Source organism: Equus caballus, chromosome 8 (genome assembly GCF_041296265.1).
Source record: "Equus caballus isolate H_3958 breed thoroughbred chromosome 8, TB-T2T, whole genome shotgun sequence".
In the NCBI taxonomy this organism is placed as follows: domain Eukaryota; kingdom Metazoa; phylum Chordata; class Mammalia; order Perissodactyla; family Equidae; genus Equus; species Equus caballus.
The window spans coordinates 23,519,688-23,541,955 of record NC_091691.1 but is presented as its reverse complement, the minus strand read 5'-3'; the positions used below and the strand labels follow the sequence as shown (position 1 = coordinate 23,541,955).

Below are 22,268 nucleotides of genomic sequence, written 5' to 3'. Positions count from 1 at the left end.
ATCTTCACAATTCCACCACTAAGTATTCTAGTCCTGTATTCTATAGGTGAGAAAATCACAGCCCGGGACAGGGGATGTCCTATCTTTCTGGTCTAGGCTCATGTGTACATCTGACTTGCAGAACTGAGAAGTGAAGAACGATTCCTGCAGATTCAAGCTAGCTGGTGTGCAAAGCTGGATGAGCTTTGGGTCTGTCTGTTCTCCAGTTGGGAAAACTTCAAACCTTTTAACCTCCTTTCTGTAAGAGCTCTTTAACGTCTTCTGTGTACCCAAACATGAGCACACATTCCTTCTTTGCCCTCATGCAGATCACCAGCTCTAGCCCCCTTCTCCTAAATTCACGTGCTACTCAGGTGAGACTCCTGCCTCAGTGGCTGTCTCAAGTCACATGCTTAGTCTGCAGACTGCCAAAATAAGCCTAACATTCTTCATGCAGCACGCCCCCGCGATGGTTCTTTTGTCTTTCTTGGCTATCACCATGCCCACCTTGCCTTAGTTTACCAGTGGATCTTCCATGTTCACTTCCCAGCAAAGTGAGTTTCCTGTCACCCTCCCTTCACGGTGCCACACAGGGGAACAGGTGATTCCTCTTCCGTCCATCAGTCGCTTGGTGCCTTCTTCCCAGCTCAGCACCCAATCATTGGTTCTTAGGCCCCCAGGTCCCATATTCCATTCATGCGTATGTTACTTGGGAAGCCTTTAGTCTTCAGATGCTTCAAGAAAAAGGATGCTATGTTAGCATCTGTGTTTTTCACTGCAGCTAGATGTGGGCAGGCCTAGTCAAGCAGGTACAAATCAGTGACTTCAACAGGTGGGTTTACACTACATAGAGCATTTAGCTACATAAGGATGGTTATCACCTTTCTTTCTGAATGGTTTTGTACTGGGGCTGTCCTCCTAACAGGAGGAACTCTCTCTTAAAAAAACACTTAAAAGAAAACTAGAATTTAAAATACTACACTAATAATTGCAACAACTTCAGGTTTTCTAGAGCTTCCTTCCTCTGCTGCAGAGATCTCTAAGTGTTCTGTATGCAGTCAGCAAGCAGAAACGCTTAGCTGTGCACGGCTCAGTTCAGCTCACAACGCGGCTACAAAAGGCAGGTGCTAGTGAGAACTGAGCCACTTGAGATAATCAAACACAGGAAACCGCATTAACTATAAGGCAACGACGAGTGAACACTTACTGAATACGAGTGGAGCCTTCTTCCGAGCTGATCACGTCACTTCACTCAAGATTCACAGAGGCAGGCATGGCCCCTGCTTGAGAGCAGGGACATCGTGGCTCAGCATTCAAGTCACCTACTCAAAACAGCCAGAAGGGCCAGGACTCAGACTGAGCGTATCCACCACCATAAAGGCAGATGTGGCTCCAACCACGCATGGAGACGAAGGACGATGAGAAGACGCAGTTAGCGCAGCCTGGGACGTGCAAGGCACGGCCTCAAGTCCTGCTGTCACACAGGAGCTCCCGACAGTTGCGTCTGCCCTAAGACCCATGTTCTAAAACCAGCCTGATTTTGTTCTCTACCTGACTAATACTATGCCCACGTTCTTTCTGAAAGAACTTTGAGCTGGATACCGCACTCCACCCTCTAGAACCCAAGTAGAGTGGCCCGACTTTACAACTTTATAGGATTTTGAAATCCTAGAAGTGACACTCCTGTTAACATCCCGGGCACAGATGAACGCCACGTGAAACCTGCCTTTGACACAATCCATTAATGCTCATCTTTTTCTTCCTGCAGTCGGAGAGGTCTCCGAGAATCCGACAGGGAAGTAAAACAATACAAATTTGCATTTGTGACAGAATGTTCAGGAAGGCGCCAGAGGTCCCGAGGTGCACCCCCTCACTGAGAGAGGAGCACACCAGGGGTGAGAGACACGGCCAAGGCCTCGGGACCATGCTTGTTAGCACAGGGGGGGCCAGACCAGAGTTCCTGGCTTCTGCCTCCACATGCCACTGCCAGGGCCAACGGCTTCTCACTAGGCGGTCCTCTCCCAACTCCCGAAGGGAAACCAGTTTTTGATGGAAGAAAGTGCTTTTCAAATGACACGCTCTTCACCCACTTTTCATGTACTTTGAGAAATTAATACGCATTCCACACACTTGTAACAAGTGTAGTAAGACACAACAGTGTGTTCCATACAAATTAGGGAAGGGAGAGGAGAGTAAAGAACTGTGAATGAAGACATCGGTGGTTCAGTCAGAATAATAAAGCAGCTCTTGAATGTTACCGCCAAGTTCAACTGAACGCAGACAAAAAGAAAACGATGGATACAGATGATGTCACAGCTCCCCACAGAGCAGGGGAAGAGAGTCCAAGCTCACCACTCTACCCCAGACACTTGGTTACATCCAGGTTGGAGCTCAAACAACATCTGCATCCATATTACACGCCATCTTCGGAAAACAGATTATTTGAAGGAAGACAAATCCAAATTGAAACTGTGTGGTTTCCAGAGCCATTTATTCATTAATATCTCCTCACTATGCCATGAACAGTTCTCCTGTGCGTATGTGTGGATAAAGAGACACCGAGAGGATTTAACAAGTTCGTCATTTAATAAGTCTGAATTCATTTTCACCACATGGTATTGTACACGGTCATCTGCTGAAAACAGATTTCTTTTTAACAGATCTTAGTTTAAAAAAGTCATAGATACTGTGAGCTCTGTATAAACTGGTGGATAGTAAGTTAGTTCCTTTGTTTTGACTTATAAGCCTCAACTTCACCGCAGAATAAAGAATGTAGGCCAAAGAAAGCACAATCGGTCACTCGTATAGAACAGTATTGTTTCTATAATTTGAAGCTTTCTGAATGGTCGAGTTCAGGCCTGATGTAACTGTAAAAAGATTACTTAATGAATAGACTATATGGAAATTGTACAAAATGTTATTAACTTTAACCATTAATAGCTTAAACAGCACTATGTTACTAACTGCTATTCAAAATCAAAAAAACCTGTTTTTGATTCCCCAAGAAGGCGGCCTGCGTACATAACCACGCCACTTCGTACTTAGGGGTGTGTCAATACATACTTCAACAGAAACTTTGGCTTTAGGAAAAGAGTCACAAACATTTAAAATAATGGCTTTAATCGTCATTTTTAGTATACAGTAGGGGAAAGTGTGCTTTAATTAAATATACATCATACCAGTGATGCTGGCAAGTTGGAAGTTACTCCTAATGTTGAGAGCTATAAAAAACTAGTTTGTACATGACAAGACAATGCGAGAAAAAGAGTAATCCCTTTGAAACAAAATTTAAAAATAAAAAAAATATGTTCACAGTGGTTTGTATCAACAGTATGCATTTTCTGATAGTAACATGTACAGATTGAGCACCCTAGGGCTCTCTTTATATCCTAAAGAAAACGAGCATTTACATTATTCATGGGTTGAGGTGAATTAAAAAAAGATCAATTATACACTTACCCCTTAGACAGGATAAACTGTCCTAGGGTGTACAGCTTTAACACCATCATTAAAGTTGTTTGCAAAAAGGAACAGAGAATTAAAAAACAAAATATTTTTTCATGGGAGTGGAGAGTCTTTCATTTGCTGTTATAACCAGCAAATCCCATTCATTAAGTCAAAAATGGAAGGGGGGCCGCAGAAACACACTATTTGAGCAAGCTGACCAATACACATGACAGTTTTAAAAATGAAGGTTATACACTATATGTTACAAGTCCCAACCAGGCAGTGTCAAAAGGACATCTATTTCTTTGCTTGCTTTGTGATCATACCCCTTGGAGGTGTTACAGGTCTCGTGGCATTTGGCTTCTTTTTCTCCGCAGGCTTTAAAATCTGCAAAGATTCAAAAGAGAGTGCAATTTAGGAAATATACTCAACCCATCATCTTCAGATTCTTTAAATCTCATTCAAATATTTTGTTCAGAAAGTTTTTTTGACTATTTAAAACTGCCCCAACAACTCTGAAAGCCCCACCAGCATATTAACACAAACCAAGCTGACAAGTAAACATTTTAGGATCAACAGACAAAATAAATGACCTGGAGAAATCATTGTCTCTGGATAAAACGACAATTTTCTGAAGTCACACCTTACGGTATCTTTAGACTATTCCTTCTGACACAAGGGGGGAAGTTCTTTAGAGCACTGTTTCTCAAACCCCTAGGGGATCCTCTCTCAATCTCTGGGGGCTGTAAGTTCTCCCCAATAATTGGCAAAAAAAAAAAAAAAAAAAAAAAATTGTTTTAATTCATGTATCTGAAGACTGCCACGGGGCTTCAGTGGCTTTACATTTCTGATTGGGCCAGCACGAGGTTGTACAAGTTTAATCACAATAAGTGAGTGAGAAAAAGACTGAGGCAGACTTCAGGCGTAAACGATGCTTTTGTGCTGAGTGAAAACCAAAGGACGTCACGGTGAGTCAAAAGAGGTTCTGCAGAAACTGGACTGGAGACGGCGGCGGGAGAAGGGTCAGCACAAAGCACAGCCGGCACGTGGCGGGCAGTCCTACTCTCCCAAGCAAGTGGTGATTTCACTTCAGCTCAACACTACAGCGACACCGTAGTCTTAGATTTACAGTAAAGAGGCCATAAGGCATAAGGAGCCAATCAATTATTTTTACCTATTTAAACAATGAAAACATAGTTAGATTAAACACTGGGGCAAAGGGTCTATGATAACTTTTTCCTTTAAAAGGGGTCCGCTCATTACTGAACTAGGACAAACACTTGTTAAGGGAAAATAAAAATTTAGTCTACACAACATAAATGAGCAGTAGGCAGAAAGGAGTAATTTTTTTCTTGGTAAAATTCAGACATAATAAAAACAAACAACACTGAAGACATCCTTACCTGAAAAGAACACATTAGCGTTTCGTCCACACTCATCATGGCACCTGCATTGTCAAACTCGCCACAATAATTGGGTGCAGAAAACAGAGTGACCAATTGCCTCTTTGCAAAAAATTCGTATCCATCTTCAACCACCTTGGAGAGAAAATGTTTTCAGTATAAGTAGGTGCAAATTGTAGGTGAGTAAAACCACTCTTCAGTTTCCCGTTGAGCCTGATATCCTGTAGGTCATTTCCAGAGACATTTTGTATAAATAAGCAATACCTACCCACCAAAATCAACAAGGAGAATCTGTGCTCACACACATGCTCTTAAGTGTACATGTAAAATTCAAAATCAATACCTGATGGGCTCTACATATAAGATCCAAATCATGCTTATGGAGAAATTTTGCAACCACTTCTGCACCAAATGTGAAGGACACTCCTCTGTCATTTTCACCCCAGCCTAAGACATCTTTATCGGGGTCAGACCACAAAAGATCACAAAGAAGACCTTGATCTGGTACATCAGTTGGTCGCATAATTCGCCGAATCTGCTCCATAGATTGAAGATCTGGTGATAAACCTATTAAATGAGAAAAAATTACAGAAAACAGATTTAAAAAGGATGTTAGCACCTTAACAGTTCCATTTGTCTATAGAGAATGACTGTAACACAAAAGCTTAAATTAAGTCGATGGCTATGTTTTCTTATTTAGCTTCAGTTAAAAACCAAGAGACTCAACTGAATAAGCCCTGGAAATTGTTGTATGAACTAATTTGTAGGGCACGGTATATGGCAACAGCTACCTCAACATAAAGAGCCCTGTTAAAATTAAAATCCAGGGACTTCAAAACTACGCCCCTACTCCCTTCAGCGCCGCCTCAGTTGATGAGAACAAGGAACAAAACACACTTCAGATCTCACTGCTGACCATCCGCAATGACCGAGCACAGAGGACGCAGACGCTCAGGGGCAATGCAGCTTTGGAGGAAACGTGTGCCGTCCAAGAACCATCAGATCTATCAGACCAGCTCAGATGTAGCTGACTCTCGCCTGAGTTTAAAATCCCATGCCCAACTCTACCAAAACCAGTTTAAGGATAGGAGGGCAGGGATAATGGCTTTACTAAAATAAAAAGTGTGCTGGCTCTTTGAGGGCTAATTTCTGACCACAGATAAAAAGAAATCATCTTCGCAATTACTATTTTCATTACATTATACAAAGCACAACCACTGAGCAAAGCAAAGCCGCTTTTAAAATCCAAGTCAGAAAAACTTCTGAAAGGAGAGGATCAAAAACAGACAAAGAAAGTCTATTCCCATTTTCAGTATTCTGGAGGATCTATGATACAGCCTATTAATTGCTATTCATTTTATGTTTAAAAATACTTTCTGCTCTATTTTCAAATCAAACTGTTACAGAGCCTAGAATTTCCTGTGACAAATCAATTGCTTACGTCAGACTTCTATCCAAACGAGCCTGGATGCGCCAGAGTGGACCCGTGATGGAACACATCGACAACGGAGAGTTACCTGACAGACGGACTCATTCCAATGACAGCTCATAAATATCAAAGTGTACACCTTCAGAAGAGCTCAAAATCTATTTGGAACTAACATCAGCCCACATACCTCCATGACAGCAGAATATTTTCTCATCTACGATGGCTGCTATCGGTAAACAGTTAAAGCAGTCTGTGAAAGTTTTCCATAGTTTAATGTTATATCTTCTTTTACCTGTGGAAATTTTAGGACGGTTAAAGAGACTGGCTCCTGTAGGTTCATTCTCTCAGGACAACTGTCCCCAAAGCAATGTTCTGATCATCCTTTAAGTAAACGAGAACTATGCTTTTATCAAAAATCTCCTGGAGGGGGTTTAGGAGAATTAAGATATATATAATACTTGGAGATGTCTAATCTGTAAGCACAATTTACATTTTCACATGAAATATTTAATAATTCCATAGAAGTTTGAAATCAGAATTCCAGACACGATTAAGGATTAACCATAAAACCCCAACAATTATGGGGTAGCCCCAGCTCTGAAATCTAGTCTGTTTTGTCCAGTCTCAACCCACAGGTAGTTCCTACTTCTAAAGGCAATTTCTGAACAACTTATACACGTGCCATAACCATCTTCCTTCCGAGGAAGGCTCTACGAGTGAACCCACCCCATCTCCCACCACCCTCCATAACCTACTGGTACCAGATAATCCCCAGCTTCTAAACACTGCAGCAGAAAGCACGACCGGGGGAACACAGCTGCTTGCTCCAGGCACTGCGGGACATCTGTTCCCGACACTGCACGGGTGCTCCCCATAGGAACGCTCTTATAGGGTGGTTATGTTCCCATGAGCAGCCCACGCGTTCCATGCATGTTCTGGCCTAAGAGTGTGATTCGGACAGAAGCACGCCTTTAAGGCACTGTTTCCAGAGGAAAATTACGTTTTGAGTTAAAAACCTACTCGGAAACCTTAGAAGTACAACTGTGTCTGCAGTGGTGAGGACAGCCCAATTGTTGGGATGCCTCTGTCTCCCGTACCCTCCACACTAGAAAAAACCAAAGGTCAAAGCAATCTTTATTCATAAACCAAGAGTTTGCCGTCGGTCTCTTTTCTTACGCTGGGGACAAAGAAAGGTTTGGAGCTGTACCTCTTCCTTCGGTCAGAGACCGGACCACGCAGCAGGCTTCCTGAACTACACCTTCCGCCCACCGCCGCTCAAGTCGGGCAGGGAGCTGAGCACAGGCTTGAAACAGAATGCAGAGGAGGACTACTGCCTCTTCTAAGAGTTTACCTTTCTACCTGCCTGCGTGTAACTCTCACCACGGCTCACCCTGTTTTCTATTTCTTTGAAGGCCACTAATTCCCTCTGTCCTGTATGTTCCTTCACTGGAGGGTTCTGGAAGCTTAAGAGAATTCCTTTCCAGGAAAAGCTGAAGAGGACCTTGTGCACAATCACCATGTCCAATTTCCAATGCTGACAGTAACAATACAAGAACGGGGCTGGGCTGGGCTCTCACCCCCACCTACAGAGTGATGTGGTGCCTGGTTCACCCAACGGCTTGGCTCCCCTGGAGTTTCCCTTTGCCCACATGCTGCATTTGCTGCAGCCAATGAATCCTCTTCCTTCTTGAAGTGGCTTCGCACCTTGATGCCACGCAATCCAGTTTCTCTTGCAGACTCCTCTGCTGTTTGTTGGTTCCTCCATCAAAAATCAGGATACTTCCTCCTGCTGTCTCTGAGCATTTTAACTAAGTCCTGGGCCCCTGCTTTCTCTTCTCTCTACACTCCCTCCCTAAGGCTACTTCAGACCACTAGGAACCTCTGGCTTGGATAATCACCAAGGTCTCCTCAAGCTTCCTGGGATGCTGAGCCAGAACCCCTAATGCAGTTTCCTATTACTACAGATCAGATAGCTCTGGCATCAGAAAAGGTAACACACATTCACATTTCATCCACCAACAGACATCTCTGCCTTTCCAGGAGTGCAGTCACAAAGCTGACTCAGAGACAACAGGAGGAAGAATCCTGATTTTTGATGGAGATTAGCCCTGAGCTAACATCTGCTGCCAACCCTCCTCTTTTTGCTGAGGAACAATGGCCCTGAGCTAACATCCATGCCCGTCTTCCTCTACTTTATATGTGGGACGCCTACCACAGCATGGCTTGTCAAGCGGTGCCATGTCCACACCCGGGATCTGAACCGGTGAACCCCAGGCTGCTGAGGTGGAACGTACGAACTTAACCACTGCACCACCGGGCCGGCCCGATTATCATCTTTTTTAAAAAAAAAGTCTGCAAACCATCAACTGAAAGCTACCTATCAAGGACACTTTTATGCCTAGGACTACTCCTGGCAAATTATACCTGCCTGAGGGGAGAGGAGGAAGCTTGAGTACAAGGTCAATAAACGAGTCTTGGTGACCAAACAAGAGCCAAAACTGACACCAACCAATGCCGACCACCTACATCATTTTTAAAGGCCTCTGTGTTAAATACAAACTCAAAATGATGTGGCTAATATCCTCATACTAGGATAGATGTCACAACAAAGAGATAACCTGCATTTGAACTTCATCCTCGAAAACATCAAAGTGAGCTAACAGCTGTGCAAAAAGAACACTTTATTTTTTTAAATTTTTCGATCCAAACCGGTGAACCCTGGGCTGCCGAAGCGGAATGTGCAGAACATGCACACTTAACTGCTGTGCCACTGGGCTGGCCAGCCCCGGAACCCTTTCTTAACATTTAAAAAGCAGCACCTGTAACAAATATTCACAACACAATGTTCTAACTCGCTGCCTCTCACTTCACTCCCGAAAGAGAAGTAACTGCCTTACTAGGACTTCTCTGATAACTCACTGCCGACAGCAAGGAGCTTTCTTGCCAAAGATTCAGTTGTCCCAGTCAGTTCGGAACTCAGAGGACTCTTCTCCCACCTCATCTTATCTGCTGGGTCTCAAGGCCACGGACGGGCCAGCACTCACTGGGGGAGAGGGCGGGGCAGGAGGAGGGCTAAGCCCGTGAATGCAGTGCGCTTCTAACAAATGAGCTTGTGGAACAGCCTATGTGAAACTGGGATGGGAAACGCCACACCCAAGAGACCAAGGTTATCACGACATACAGTCTGCAGCTAGGCCAGTGACAGTGCTTCACCAGTCTCGGTACGATCACACTGACAAGCACCAGTAACTCAAATTCCTCACCACCCGTCTCTTCCCAGCCTGAACCCTCTCTCCCAGCAGAAATGACGGCACAAAAGGACAGTGGAGGTAAGGGTTCAAAACATTTTTTTTTTTTTTACTTTTTAATTATGTAAACAGCAACAATAAAAAACTCCACCCAAACTGATTATTTTCAAGGCTTTAAGAATCTTGTTTCGCGGCGGGCCCCGTGGCCAAGTGGTTAAGTTTGCACACTCTGCTGCGGCAGCCCAGGGTTTCACCAGCTCAGATCCCGGGTGCGGACATGGCACCGCTCATCATGCTGTGTTGAGGCGGTGGGCATCCCACATGCCACAACTAGAGGGACCCACAACTAAAAATACACAACTATGTACCGGGGGGCTTTGGGGAGAAAAAGCAAAAATAACATCTTACAAAAAAGCATATCGTTTCTGTCAATTATGAACTCAAAGTGGATGTTCAACTAAATAATCTAAAATGGGTCATAAAATGTCTAAAATATTATACAAATAAGAAAGAATTTTAAAACAAATTTGCTTTCTCTTTTCTACACATTTTAGGATAGTAACTGCCATTTTTCCTGGGTGCAGATGTGCTAGAAGGAAAAAAACTATATCACAAATTTCAAAAAGTAACTATTTGTATATTGCAAGATTTCATTTCTATGAAATATCTAGAAAAGGCAAATCTACAGAGACAGAGAGATTAGCGTCTGCCTAGAACTGTGGTGACGGTTGCACAACTCTATAAATTTACTAAAAAATCACTGAATTGTATACTTAAAATAGACGAATCTTATGGATTGAAAGTATATCTCAATAAAGTTGTTAAAAATAAACTATTTGGACAGGTTCTCAGATCATACTAAGAATTAAGTTACTGATGGATATTCACAACAGTTACCTTCAGAAACCACCACTGCTGTCATTCCTTCCTAATCTACTCCCCACGTCATAAAGCGTCCAGGGCATGATTACACTGCGGGGGCAATGTAATTCTTCTACCCCGAGAAAGAAAACACTAAAATAAAAACAAGTCAATGAAACAGACACATGAGATGATAACAGTGCATCGAAACTCTCACAAAGCCTAACAGGAAAAGTGTGTGACAGTTCTGTCTGTGACCAACTACCCCAATTTAAGTAACTCCTCCTCAGACGAACAGAGTACTTACATTCATCATAAAATCCATAAATTCTATTGATGCTGGCACATTCATGGTTTCCTCTGAGAAGAAAAAAATTCTCAGGATATTTGATTTTGTAAGCCAGTAAGAGGCAGATAGTCTCCAACGACTGCTTCCCCCTGTCCACATAGTCCCCAAGAAACAGGTAGTTGCTCTCTGGTGGGAAACCACCGTACTCAAAAAGTCGAAGCAAATCATAGTATTGCCCATGGATATCACCTAGAAGCAAGAATTTCTGTTAGACAGCGTCTTCATATTTTTAGTTCAATTCACGAACAAAGCTTTGGAAAGACATTCTTTAAACATTCATTGCACAATGGCATTGACTTCTAATCACGAGAATTAAATGTGACAGCTAACACTAATTTTCAATCTTGTATCATATTTAGTTCAATGGAGCTTAACACAACTTTTCAGTGTATGTGTTTGTCCAGAATCTCACACAAAATTCAACTAATTAAGAATTTATTTTGTGGAAAGGACTACTGCCTAGGCAGGCCTTCTTGCCCAGTAACATGGTTTTCCCTTCGAGGTCGGCTGATCAGCACCAGATCTCCGAGAGCCCGGTCTCCGGGCACCGTGTTAGCACCCTGGCCCCGCGGGAACAAAGGTGCACACGCCACACCCACTAACCAGCAGGCTTTCAACTCCTCCCTGCCAGATAACGCCAGAGCATCTGACTTTAAACACGCACACGTGCTTTGTCAAGGCAGTCAAATGTCTGGTAGACAACGTTTAGTTTGTTTTTATACAGACTATCTGCATCTATCTATCGTTCCCACAGGAGAACTACAGAAAGGCAGCAAGGAAGTTGGCAACACTAAGTGACCAGTGTTGCTTTAAGCTCAAATCTAATTTCCACATATTCACATAGTTCAGACCTTTTCCCAGCTCTCCACTTGATTTCATTTCTTTCCTTTCTTCTGAAATGTTTATATTCCTTTAGTGAAATAATTTTTAGAAAATCTGAAGCACATCTAAGTAAACTAAGCGCATCAGAGGGATTCACTCTAAAGCTGCATTTAACTTAAAGTAGTCCCAGGTTATTCATAAACAATAAATGATTCTGCCGGCTAACACAAGGGCATCGACGAATCTTCGCCTCAGTTAATGGCGGAACCAAAGACGACTGGCAGTGTGCCAAACATACCACATATTTTGAGTGGCGCTTCCAGTTCTAGTAGGATAGGCTGACTGAGAAAGATCTCTCGAGACTTTAAGCACAGTCCTCTGATTTCATTCTCCTGGAGCTGGACATTCTTACCAGGCTTGGACCCCCTCACTGTAGGGGAGAAAAACTCCAATTAGTGAAACGAAGTCAAAATACAATTTAACACAAAAATGAAAAATATCTGAAAAGATACAAGTTTTGATTAAAGAGGGGGCAAAAACATAGTTTAACTAGCTTTCTGGCTGGCTTTATTTTCAGGACACTTAGCAAGAACATGATTTTAATGCCTAATTCGAATCTTAAAACCCTAGAGAGGATTTCAGAGATTATGTAGCTGCATCCTCTGTACGGAGTGAAGACTTCTTCACAGTATGCCCAACACGTGGCCGTCCTCCCTGCGGAGGAGTACTAACTGTCAGGGGGTCTTCCTTTTACACCTCGCTGAAATCAGACTCCCCACGGCACAGCTCAAGGCCTGTTCTTCACCCAAGCCACCCAACGGGCCTGTTCGTCCGCAGCCTGACCACCAGGCCAGCTCTTTTTGCCTCCTGTCTTGTCTTCTCTTCTCCATCCTTACAAATGAATTACTACCTTTATGGCAGGAGATTTTGTTACAGAATCGGCTCTAAGACCCCTTGTTTTAAAATGTGAGATTAGAAATGCTCAGAACCCTCCCTCCGCGGTGTTTTTCAGAGCACATGGGTATCTCCCTCAAGAGCCTCAACACTGTAGGCTCGTTCTACATATTTTGCTGTGCAATTTCCGACGCTGCACTTTGAATACAACCATGCCTGTACAGGGCAAAGGATGTCAGCATGTGCTGTAAGAAGTATTTCCTAGTAGTGTGAACAGCTAAAAAGTAAAAAAAGAAAAGGGAGAAAGAAAGCGCGGCACAGGCCCAGGCGTCCTCAACTCCCAAGAGCCCGCACCAGAGCACCGTGAGCACCACCACTGTCGAGGCGAGGCGCGGAGACGTCCTCCGGCCCTGCAACAGCTCAGCAATCAGCAGGTAGGAAGGAGCAGGAAATGAAATTTTCTGTTTAGATTCCGGTTGTAACCGATTAGACAGTCATTAAATACAGATTAAATAGCACTGAACTGCTAAATGTACCTTAATTTTGCAGTTATGAAGTGGCCTGCTTGCTGGCAGGGTCTGGTTAAACAGGGGGACTGATTATCCTCAACTTGCAATCAAAGTCTTAATACTTGTTTTGTACAAAAGACTATGAAAGCAGTTATTACTTGAACTAAAACTGAAGCAAAACTCAGGAGCAGACTCGACACAGAGCACAAGGCTGCACCTTCTTTGTGTCAGGTTTTGTGAAACCTGACACAAAGAGATTCAGCGTCGGCAAGGCCACAAAAGCCACCAGGCTGAAGCAATAGTGCCAAGTCAAAGTTTCTCAGTTTTGGAAGCTTTGTTTGTATTCCAATTACAAAATCACCTGGCCTAACAGCGGAATAAAAGCAATAGGTTTAACTGGTTTGTATCTAGCTTTGTTCCGTCAATATCTAAGTAACATTACAGAGTAACAGAAATTACAAATAAAAAACCTACGTCTGATGTGAATTTTTTTCCATTAAAAAGGGCTGTGTCTAAATTTGAGAAACAGTGTCCCAGGCAAAGCCATCCTTCAGCCTAAATAGCCACTGGAACCCTGAATTCTCTGAAGAAACACATTTTGAGCAGAAATGGAACACTGTGTAGAAGGGTATTATTTTTTTCAATGAAAGACAGTAACCAAGAAAGGATGACAAGAGGAAAGGGTCAACTCCTGAAGCACACAACGAAGAGAAAATGTTAAGGGACAGCGCTGGACTGGGGGCCAGGAGCCTTAAGTTTCTGCACTGGTTCTATAGCCTTGGGCAATCACTACTTTGGACCCCAAAATACGTAACTGAACTAAATGACTGCCAGTCTCCTTCTGATCAAAATATAATGAAAAGAGAAGCAATTAAAGGGAAAGTATCATGAGGGAAGATACAAAATGGACGCATATATAACACAACTGCCACTGAGCAACATGAAAATCATCTGGAAAAATGATTCTTCCAGAAGAACCACTGTAACTTTTTTCTCTCTAGACCCACACACAGCAGAGACACACTCCTGGTGGAAAGACGGCAGGGTGCCTGCTTCAAAGGCCCGAAGATCCCAATCATTAGTGATTTTACCACAAGTCAGCCAGAGCTTGGGCACACTGCCCAGCAGGAAACTGCTTATTGGCAAAGAGGGGACTCCTAGAAGCTTCTGGTTTCAACCTGAATCTTTTCCAGCAAAGCCCCACATTTATGAATGAACAGCCCACTAGAGTAACTGGCTCACACCTATATGGAACGAAGGCTACACTTTCTATGTGAATGCGATCAAATTAAGTCAATACCATCAGATTAAATCGATGCTGCTAAATAAATCTTACCGGCTTTGGAGGCTTCCTACCACCTTCAGATCCGGTTTACGGTAGTTTTAGTTCTCTTACTCTGTTTCTCTGTTTGTCCTCTGGGTGGGAGTGTACAGAGACCAGGAAGAAGCAATATTACTAACAATTTAAAAGTTATTCTTAACGTGGAATGAGCGTTTCCAGAACAAATCAAGATTTATTTTATGTTTGAAGATGAGTGCTCATTAAAAACTACCAACATGATCCTGAAGCTTCTCAAATTCCCTACAATTAGCTCAAGAAGTAAAATTATAAAAATAGAAACTCTGCCAAACCACATTCTACCAACTGGCAACTACCCACTCACCCTTCAGAACGGCTTGCTGTCGCCTCACCCTGGTGAGCCTCTTCCCTCACAAGGCTGCCTCACGCTTTCTGAACCGTCTCAACACCAGGCCACTATCCAGCACACTCCGAACCTCGCATTATGACTGCAGGTTCTGATTCCACCTATTCATCTGGAACCCCCGGGAGAAGGCAAACCCCAGGACCACACCACTTGCCCTGCAGTGTACATGCTGGGGCCACTGTATGGCAGATGCTCAAAATTTTGTGCATGAAGGAAGTCTGGATAAATCTCTTAAGTACCACCGACTTGTGGCATTAGAATTAAACATGAATTCCAGACCATATACTTCTGATAACCAAAAAACGGCTTCTCTGCTTTAAAATTACAGAGCAATAATGTTATCTTCCTATCATGCTTTACTAGAATATATTTCTAGTTGTGAAAATTTAGGATTACTCTTAAATTTTGAGTTGAAGATAACTGGTCTAACAGGTAGAAGACAAAGATTTCAAAATGGGTTTCGGCAGCCCAAGTGAACATCGCATATATTTCTTAAAATGTCTACATCAACCAATAGCATAAAACCCTATGGCACTATTTCCAATGTCCATCAAATGGAATGATGTATTAGTTGTGGCTAACACTTACTGAGCACTTCCCACGTGGTAGGGACCACGCTAAGGCGCTTTACACTGCCACTTAATCCTCACAACCACCCTACAAGTGAGGCACTGTCACTTCTCTCCTCCAATCCAGGCCAGCAGAGGTTCAGCAACTGGGTCCAAGGGTGTACGAGCCTGTAGGGAGGACGGCAGGCCCCAAATGCCTCGAGGCCTAGCGGTGCTCCCACCATGCCACCCTCCCAATTAAGAATTTGTTCTTCACTAAACCTCCAAACCAAAGGAGTTTTTACAGGACAAACTAGTGAAGCCCCAATACACAGTCACTGCTCCCCAAGAAAAATTTGATATGGGATATAAAATCATAATCTATCCTCGCAAATGGGAAACATTAAATAAAAACCAGATTATGCAATCTAGTAAGACTATTAATACTTATTGTTCATGCTTCAAACAGTCAACCAACAGGTGTTGGGCACCTATTCAAAGCCAGAGCCTGTGCTGGACGCTGGGGACACCCTGGCAACAGGCTAGACAAGAACCCTGTCGTTTTTTTTGAGACGCTTACATTCTAGTGGAGGACACAGAAAATAAGACAAACTAGGTAGCTGCAGACTGTTATAAATGCTGGAATCAGAAGAACTCTCTCTCCACAAGGATTATAAAACTAAACACTCACCTTAAGGATAACATCTTCAATACCATTAAAAAGACAAAGGCTTGGCTATCTCTATGTTATGGCTATTAGCTACAAAGAAAAACTCAAACAGTAGTTTTGCTCGATAAACATCAGTGACTACTCACTTCGAGGCTATGCTGAGTGCATGATGGGAGAAACCTACACAAAAAGGAAACTAAGTGGGAATCCAAGGGCTATCACCTCACGATACCCAAGTAGTAGTTCAAACAGTACATAGCAAATTATTTCAACAATTGCCAGTAAAATCCAAAATACTCCAATGAGTAAGAATTCCACTCTCCAGATGGAAGGTTTCATGAATCCAGGTGTTAGGCACTGCATGGAATAAAATCGGCAGGCACTGTGCACACATGTTGGTTAGTGATCAATACATTAACGTATTCACCTTAGACCTTCAACATGTGACTTGAGTAAAAGCTTTTCTTTATCTGGCTAGAAAGGCAGATTCAGAAAAAGGCATTATTGCTTTTACCAGCAAAAGGCTGTTCTGTACAAACTTATCTGATCTATGTATCTGGTAAATCACTAACAGGAGCACATGATAAAAATTTCCATGCAATTTTATGGAAAACAAACTGATAAGTACTTGAAATAATAAAAGAATGTTATTGGTAATTATTTGCAATGCCAGCTTTTTCTCACAAGCAACACTAACTTTTCTGACAACTTGGCAACAAGCAAAGCAGAGATGAAAACTATGAAAGGAAATTTAAGACTACTTTGGGATTATTTATGAGGAATAAAAAAGTATTTTTCTTGCCCCTTAATTAAAAGTCTGTAACTGTTGAAAGGTCTTATTAAAGGAAGAGCACACACATACAAAAGCCCCAGCTGAATTATAACGAAGTCTTAAAACCTAAGACTGGGACAACCAGTATAAAAGTACGTCAACAGAGATTTTGCTGTTTTAAGGTAATCCCATTAAAGTAGGTGGTAATATTCTTATGCCACATCATATTCATTTCAGTGACAGAATCTAGAACTTGATAGTATTTCACAGATTTAGGAAAATAAGACCTCAAATCAAAACAGTGAATATTCGGAACACTGAAACTTTCCCACAAACAACTGAGTTCTTTTCTACAAAAAAATACAAGCTACAAAACTGTTATCAAGAATCATTTGGCTTCATTGCCAAGTGGCCAGCAGGAAGACTTCCACTCTGCGACCATCTTAATTGTTTCCACCCCCGCCCACGCTGACGTTCCTATCTGCTGGCCTTCTGCTTCGGGCATTTAAAGGCAACATCAATTTCTCAAAGCAGACAGCTGGGATATAGCTGCAAAACACCGTCTACAGCCGACTAACCGGCACTGGCACATGCTTTTGCAGAAAAGGTCGCAGATCAACACAGGACTGCAGTTTCAAAGACAAAAGAACCCCCTCACCACCCTCTCCCGCGGACGGCTCCGAACAAGGCCGGGACGCCTCCATTTCCCCAGCTCAGAGGAGGGAAGCTGGCCTCTGCCGGACGTTCCCCCAAGCACAGCACGAGAACACAGACCGTCCTGCTGCAGCGCCTTCACTGAGGCCCCCGCTCCCGGCAGGTAAGGGGGCGCATGGGCCCTTCCAGGCTGTGGTCAGGACGGTGCAAGCCGCAGATCCGTTTCCACTCGCAGGAAAGGACGCGGCACACAGCGGACACGCGGAAGGAGGGCAGAGCAGGGGCTCACATCACAGACTTGTCCTTAACTTAGGGAATTAATAACACAACCTTACTGTTAGCCTTTATCAACAAAATGCCCTATGAGAACTGATCCCAAGAAAAGCCTCTAATTGTTAAAATGATCAGATGTGTAAAAAAAAAACAATTGCAGAGCTCTCATTAGGAAAGATTATTTTTGTTTTCCCCGATCAGCATTTTAAGAACTTTTTTCTTTGCCATTATGTTTGTCCTTCATTATCTTCAGAAACTGCTGTCTTTTTAACATTAGAAAATAAACATGTTCCATGTTACACCAAAAAGCTTCAGCTCTTTATTTAGCAGATGGGTTACTTAATTTTAGACTTTCATAATATCTGAACACTATCTCCAGACAGCCCCTTGACCTCAGAGGACTGAGTCAGGAATCACTCTCTGAGGCGGGGCCAAGGTCATATTTAAATGACCACAGCTGGTCCAGCAGCTCCGCAGAGCCCGGCGCGGGCGGAGGCCGGCAATGGCCATCTTCAGGGCAAAGATGCTTCTCGCGAACCAGGGCGTGAGGAAGTGACAACTGCCTGCCCTGCAAGGACAGCGCCAGCCATAGTGCTCGCGAACAGGGTCGCCCACAAAGGAAAACTGCCCCAAGCTGCACTTTCTCCAACAGCGTAGGAATCTCAGACAAAGCCAACAGCTGGCTTATTTTCTCTCCAAACCTCCCAAGTTTTACCCTGCAGTTATTTAAACGTTGAACATTAGTTATCTGAAGGAGTTAACCTAAGGTTTTCTCATCAGCAAGGCAGAGCAGGGATGAAAGTTTTCAAGGTGCATGCAAAGGTGCTGTTTCGCTTAAAGAAAATTACGCAGAGTTTAAGTAGAAAAGCACTGCAAAGCTGTAGTGACTAAAATCTAAACCTTTCTTAAGACTCCTCTTGAGCTGCTTTTTTAGTCCTATTACCGAGCGGCTTCTCAACCAGCTTGTATAGTCCTCCACCTAAAAAGACAGACAATTCTGAGCACGTAAGAACGTCTAACAGGGTCACCTCACCAAACTCACACTCCCTCCATTTTCAGATACACTTAAATCTTAATTAAAATTTTTAGGGAAAAAGGTTTTTGGGGCATTACAGAAATCACAAAGTGTATGATCAACATCTTCTAAGTCGGATGTATATATATTTCCTCAATGGACCATCTTTAACCATTTCTCTGTCAATTTATGAGAAAAAAAGTTCAAGTATACTGCACAGCTAGCCCATTCCCAAGGCATTAAGATGCAATGCTTTATTAATTTCAGTGAAAAATGAAATATATAAAAAAACCTGGTTTTCAAGTGCAATATAATGTAGAGAAACTATTATAAAGAAACAATGACTGGTCTCACTTTTAGATGATCTAAGTTTATCAAGGCAAAATTTTTAACACAACTTCAAAAATACGATTAAAATTAGCAAAATTTGTTAAATGAATAGAGTTATGGGCAACCTGGGACCTTAAGTTAACAACACTCAACCGATTGTAAAATTGTAACGTTTCTAATCCACACAATTTCTCCTGTTTTCCCACCCTCATCTACCCAAACACATCCCCGCACAGATAAGCAGAAGTTCACCTAAAAATTTAAAATGAAACTATTTCACGCAAAGTTCCTTCCTTATTGCAAACTCTGAATCCGGTTCTGGCCCACCGCTGCCTCATGTAAATCAGAGCTGTCTTCGCCAGCACGAAAAGCGCGCTGTGCTGCTGAGAATAAACGCCCGGGGCTCAACGAGCGACCAGGTTTTCACCCGCAAACGGCAGCTTCATTTCAAGAGCATTTCAGGGGTCCGTTCGGCGGGTTTTCCTTTTCTTTCAAGAAAATACAAAAGGAAAAAAAAAACCCGCAGAGATTAAGAAAAGATATTTTCAGGAGTTTCATTTTAACAACTCAATCCAAGACATCTGCAAATTCTAAGGACAGGGCCGCCCCTGCGTTCCAGCAACGCTGGAGGAGGGCCGCGCAGAGGCGGACAGCGGTCCATCCCCGGCCTCCATCCAGCCACCCCGCGCCCCATCCAGGCAGGGCCGCGAGCCCCCCGGAGCCCCGAACGGGCCGTGCGCCCCGCGGAGCCCGACCGCCGCCTCCCGGCCCGCGAGGCACCTGCCGCGGCGCAGGCAGCCCGGCCAGGGCGCACCCTGCGCGCACGGGCGGCACGGACGCGGGCCGGCTCCCGGCCGCCACCAACTGCGTGACCTTGCCCCGGTGCCTGCACCTCTCTGCGTCTGAGTTTCCCCCACTAACAGCAAAAAAGCACCCGCACCCGCCCCGCACGGCTGCAGGGAGAACCGCGTGAAACCCGTGCCAAGCGCTCAACAAGACGCGCCGGCCGCGAGTCTCGTCTCGATTCGGGGTCGCACGCCGGGCGGCGACGGCCAAGCTGTCAGCTCGCCGGCTCCTGTCCAGACGCGCGCTCGGAAAGGGCGCGGGGACCTCGGGACAAGGGCGACTTGCAGCGGGCGGCGGGCGCCAACACCCGGCCCCGGCCCCGCGAGGCGGGCAGGAAGCGCCCGGCCGGGCAGCCGCTTCCCCCCCAGACGCTCGCGGAGGACGGGCGCCGCAGGCGGGGAGCGCTCGCCCGGCCCCGGCCCGCCCGGGGCGCACGGCCGGAAACGGGGCGGGGAGCGCAGCCTCCAGCCCGCGGCCGGCGGAGGCGGCTCCGCGTGCGGCGGGCCCCACCGGCCCCGTTCCCCGCCCCGCGCGCCCGCGCCGCCCGCCGCCCCTCACCTTCCAGCAGCCGTTGGATGATGCTGTCGATGTTGAGTTTATCGATATCCGCCATCGCCTTCCCACCGCAGACCCTCCCGCAGCGGCGCCGCCGCCGGCTCGCGCCCGGGACTCACACCTCCCTTCCCACGCCACGGGCACTGAGGAGGCGGTGGCGGCGGTGGCAGCAGCCGCGGCGGGTCTCCCCCCAGCCGCCCCGCTCCCTGCTTCCTCCTTCTCTCCCCACTGGAACCACGAGAAGAACAAAATGGCCGCCGACTCCTCAGCCAGCCTCGGGCGGCGCACGGATGCGCGCGGGGGAGTGCAGCGGCCCGGCCGGGACTTCTTTATGGGCCATAGGGCGCGCGGGAGGGGGCGGGGCCAGGGCGCGCAGGGGGCGGGGCCAGGGCGCGGGAGGGGGCGGAGACGGTTGAGCGGCACCGCGACCGCGCTCGGGATCCTTCCGCCAAAGGGGCCGCGCAAATAGGCCCCCTGGCGGGAGCGTGAGTTGCAAAGTTGCACGCGGGAGTTAGCGATGGGGGAGAAGATGCAATTGTGAGCTCCGAGGACGGCGGCCTTCGCCGGATACTGCTCACCGGGGCCAGATGTTTGCAGACCTCGCCGTGGGGAAGCCCATTGAGGGAATTCGGGGGTCCTGGAATTTACTCCTTAAGACAAATCTGGGGTGGAGATGGAGAAGGAGGATAATAAAGAGAAGTAGGTTGACTTATTTTGGATTCACATTTGCTGGGACTTGCGGGAAGGGAAAGGTTTATTTGGTTACTAATTTTTTTAAAAGTTCTTTGCCAGATAAGTCAAAATGTTGTTATTCATTCTGAGTGGTGGGAATATGGGTATTTGTAGATATTTTTTCTGCGCTTCTGTAACTTTTACATTTGGAGAAACATTTTTTTTAATTCACCCCCCCCCCAATCCCCCCAAATTTCATCCTCCCCATCTTTGGGTTAGCTGTCTTGAACTCGGAAGTTATATAATCATCGGAACAGTTACCCTGATTCCAGCCCCAACAAAGGTGAACGAGCGTGTGCGGCACAGAAAAGGGACAATTTGCAGATTTGGCGCGTCGGAGCTCGAGGCCGCAGGAGCCGAGCGGGTTCGCAGGAGCGGCAGTGCGGGCGGGTCCTGGCTTCTGCAGACGCCCGGGGAAACTTCGGCGCGTTCCCCTCGGCTTCCCAGCCTTCCCCAAGTGCATCCCTCTCCAGGAGGTCCCCCAAAATGTGCCGCCCCCGGGGGCCGCCCGGCGCCTTTGGCTGGGTTTGGAAGTGCAGCCTATCCTCCGCGAACACGTCTGCTCTCTTTCCTGACCTCTTCGTTTATCTGGGTCTTTTCCTGAAGCAATTTAGAGTTTGCAAAACCCTTTCCTCCCCCTAGGAATTCATTTTCTCAAAGCGCACAGGATGCACGAATGCCCATCGCCAAATGCCATCAAGGTGATTACGTCACCGGGGCATCCATCCTCGGGGCGGGGGGGGCCCTTCCGGGACCCAAGCGGAGGTGGGGTGCGGACTCCGTGCACTTGGACCAGCCCCTTGCTGCTGGCGCGGGGGCGTTGGGGTTCGGGGCTCCCCTTGCTCGGCTCAGCGGCTCTCTCCACTTTCCCGGGTCCCCAATTTGCTCGCCCGCCCTGTAGCTCTGTCCACCAGAAGAAACACAAACACAGTGTCGTTTGTCAGCGCAGGGCACAGAGCCCAGCTGATTCGGAGTCCATGCCCAGCGCTGTTTTGAACAGCTGGCTGTCAAGGTCAGGGTGGCTCTGCCCGACTCCACGAGACTTTGGGCTCCTCCAGGGCGGGGCCGTCATCGCAAAGGCAATTAGAGCAGGAATATGACAGACAGCGAGTCATTCAGTGGACAAACATTTATGGAGCACCTACTCTGTGCCAGGCATTGTTCTAGTTGGAGAAGCAGGGGTGAGCAGGAGAGACAAGGCCCTTCTCTCATGGAGAGTCCTCTGT

The 22,268-nt window shown here is 45.6% G+C and overlaps 1 protein-coding gene across 1 annotated transcript; it reads right to left on the bottom strand.

Annotated features, from left to right (window-relative positions):
* Window positions 1–2,546: 2,546 nt before the first annotated feature.
* On the bottom strand, window positions 2,547–20,648 carry PPP1CC (protein phosphatase 1 catalytic subunit gamma). The gene is made up of 8 exons (XM_023647157.2): window positions 20,314–20,648; window positions 11,837–11,968; window positions 10,675–10,905; window positions 6,446–6,550; window positions 5,173–5,396; window positions 4,830–4,964; window positions 3,753–3,813; window positions 2,547–2,846 (listed from the first exon to the last, which is right to left on the bottom strand). The coding sequence occupies exons 1-8, from the start codon at window positions 20,366–20,368 to the stop codon at window positions 2,776–2,778; spliced, it is 1,014 nt and encodes a 337-aa protein (XP_023502925.1). The 5' UTR covers window positions 20,369–20,648; the 3' UTR covers window positions 2,547–2,775.
* Window positions 20,649–22,268: the final 1,620 nt, after the last annotated feature.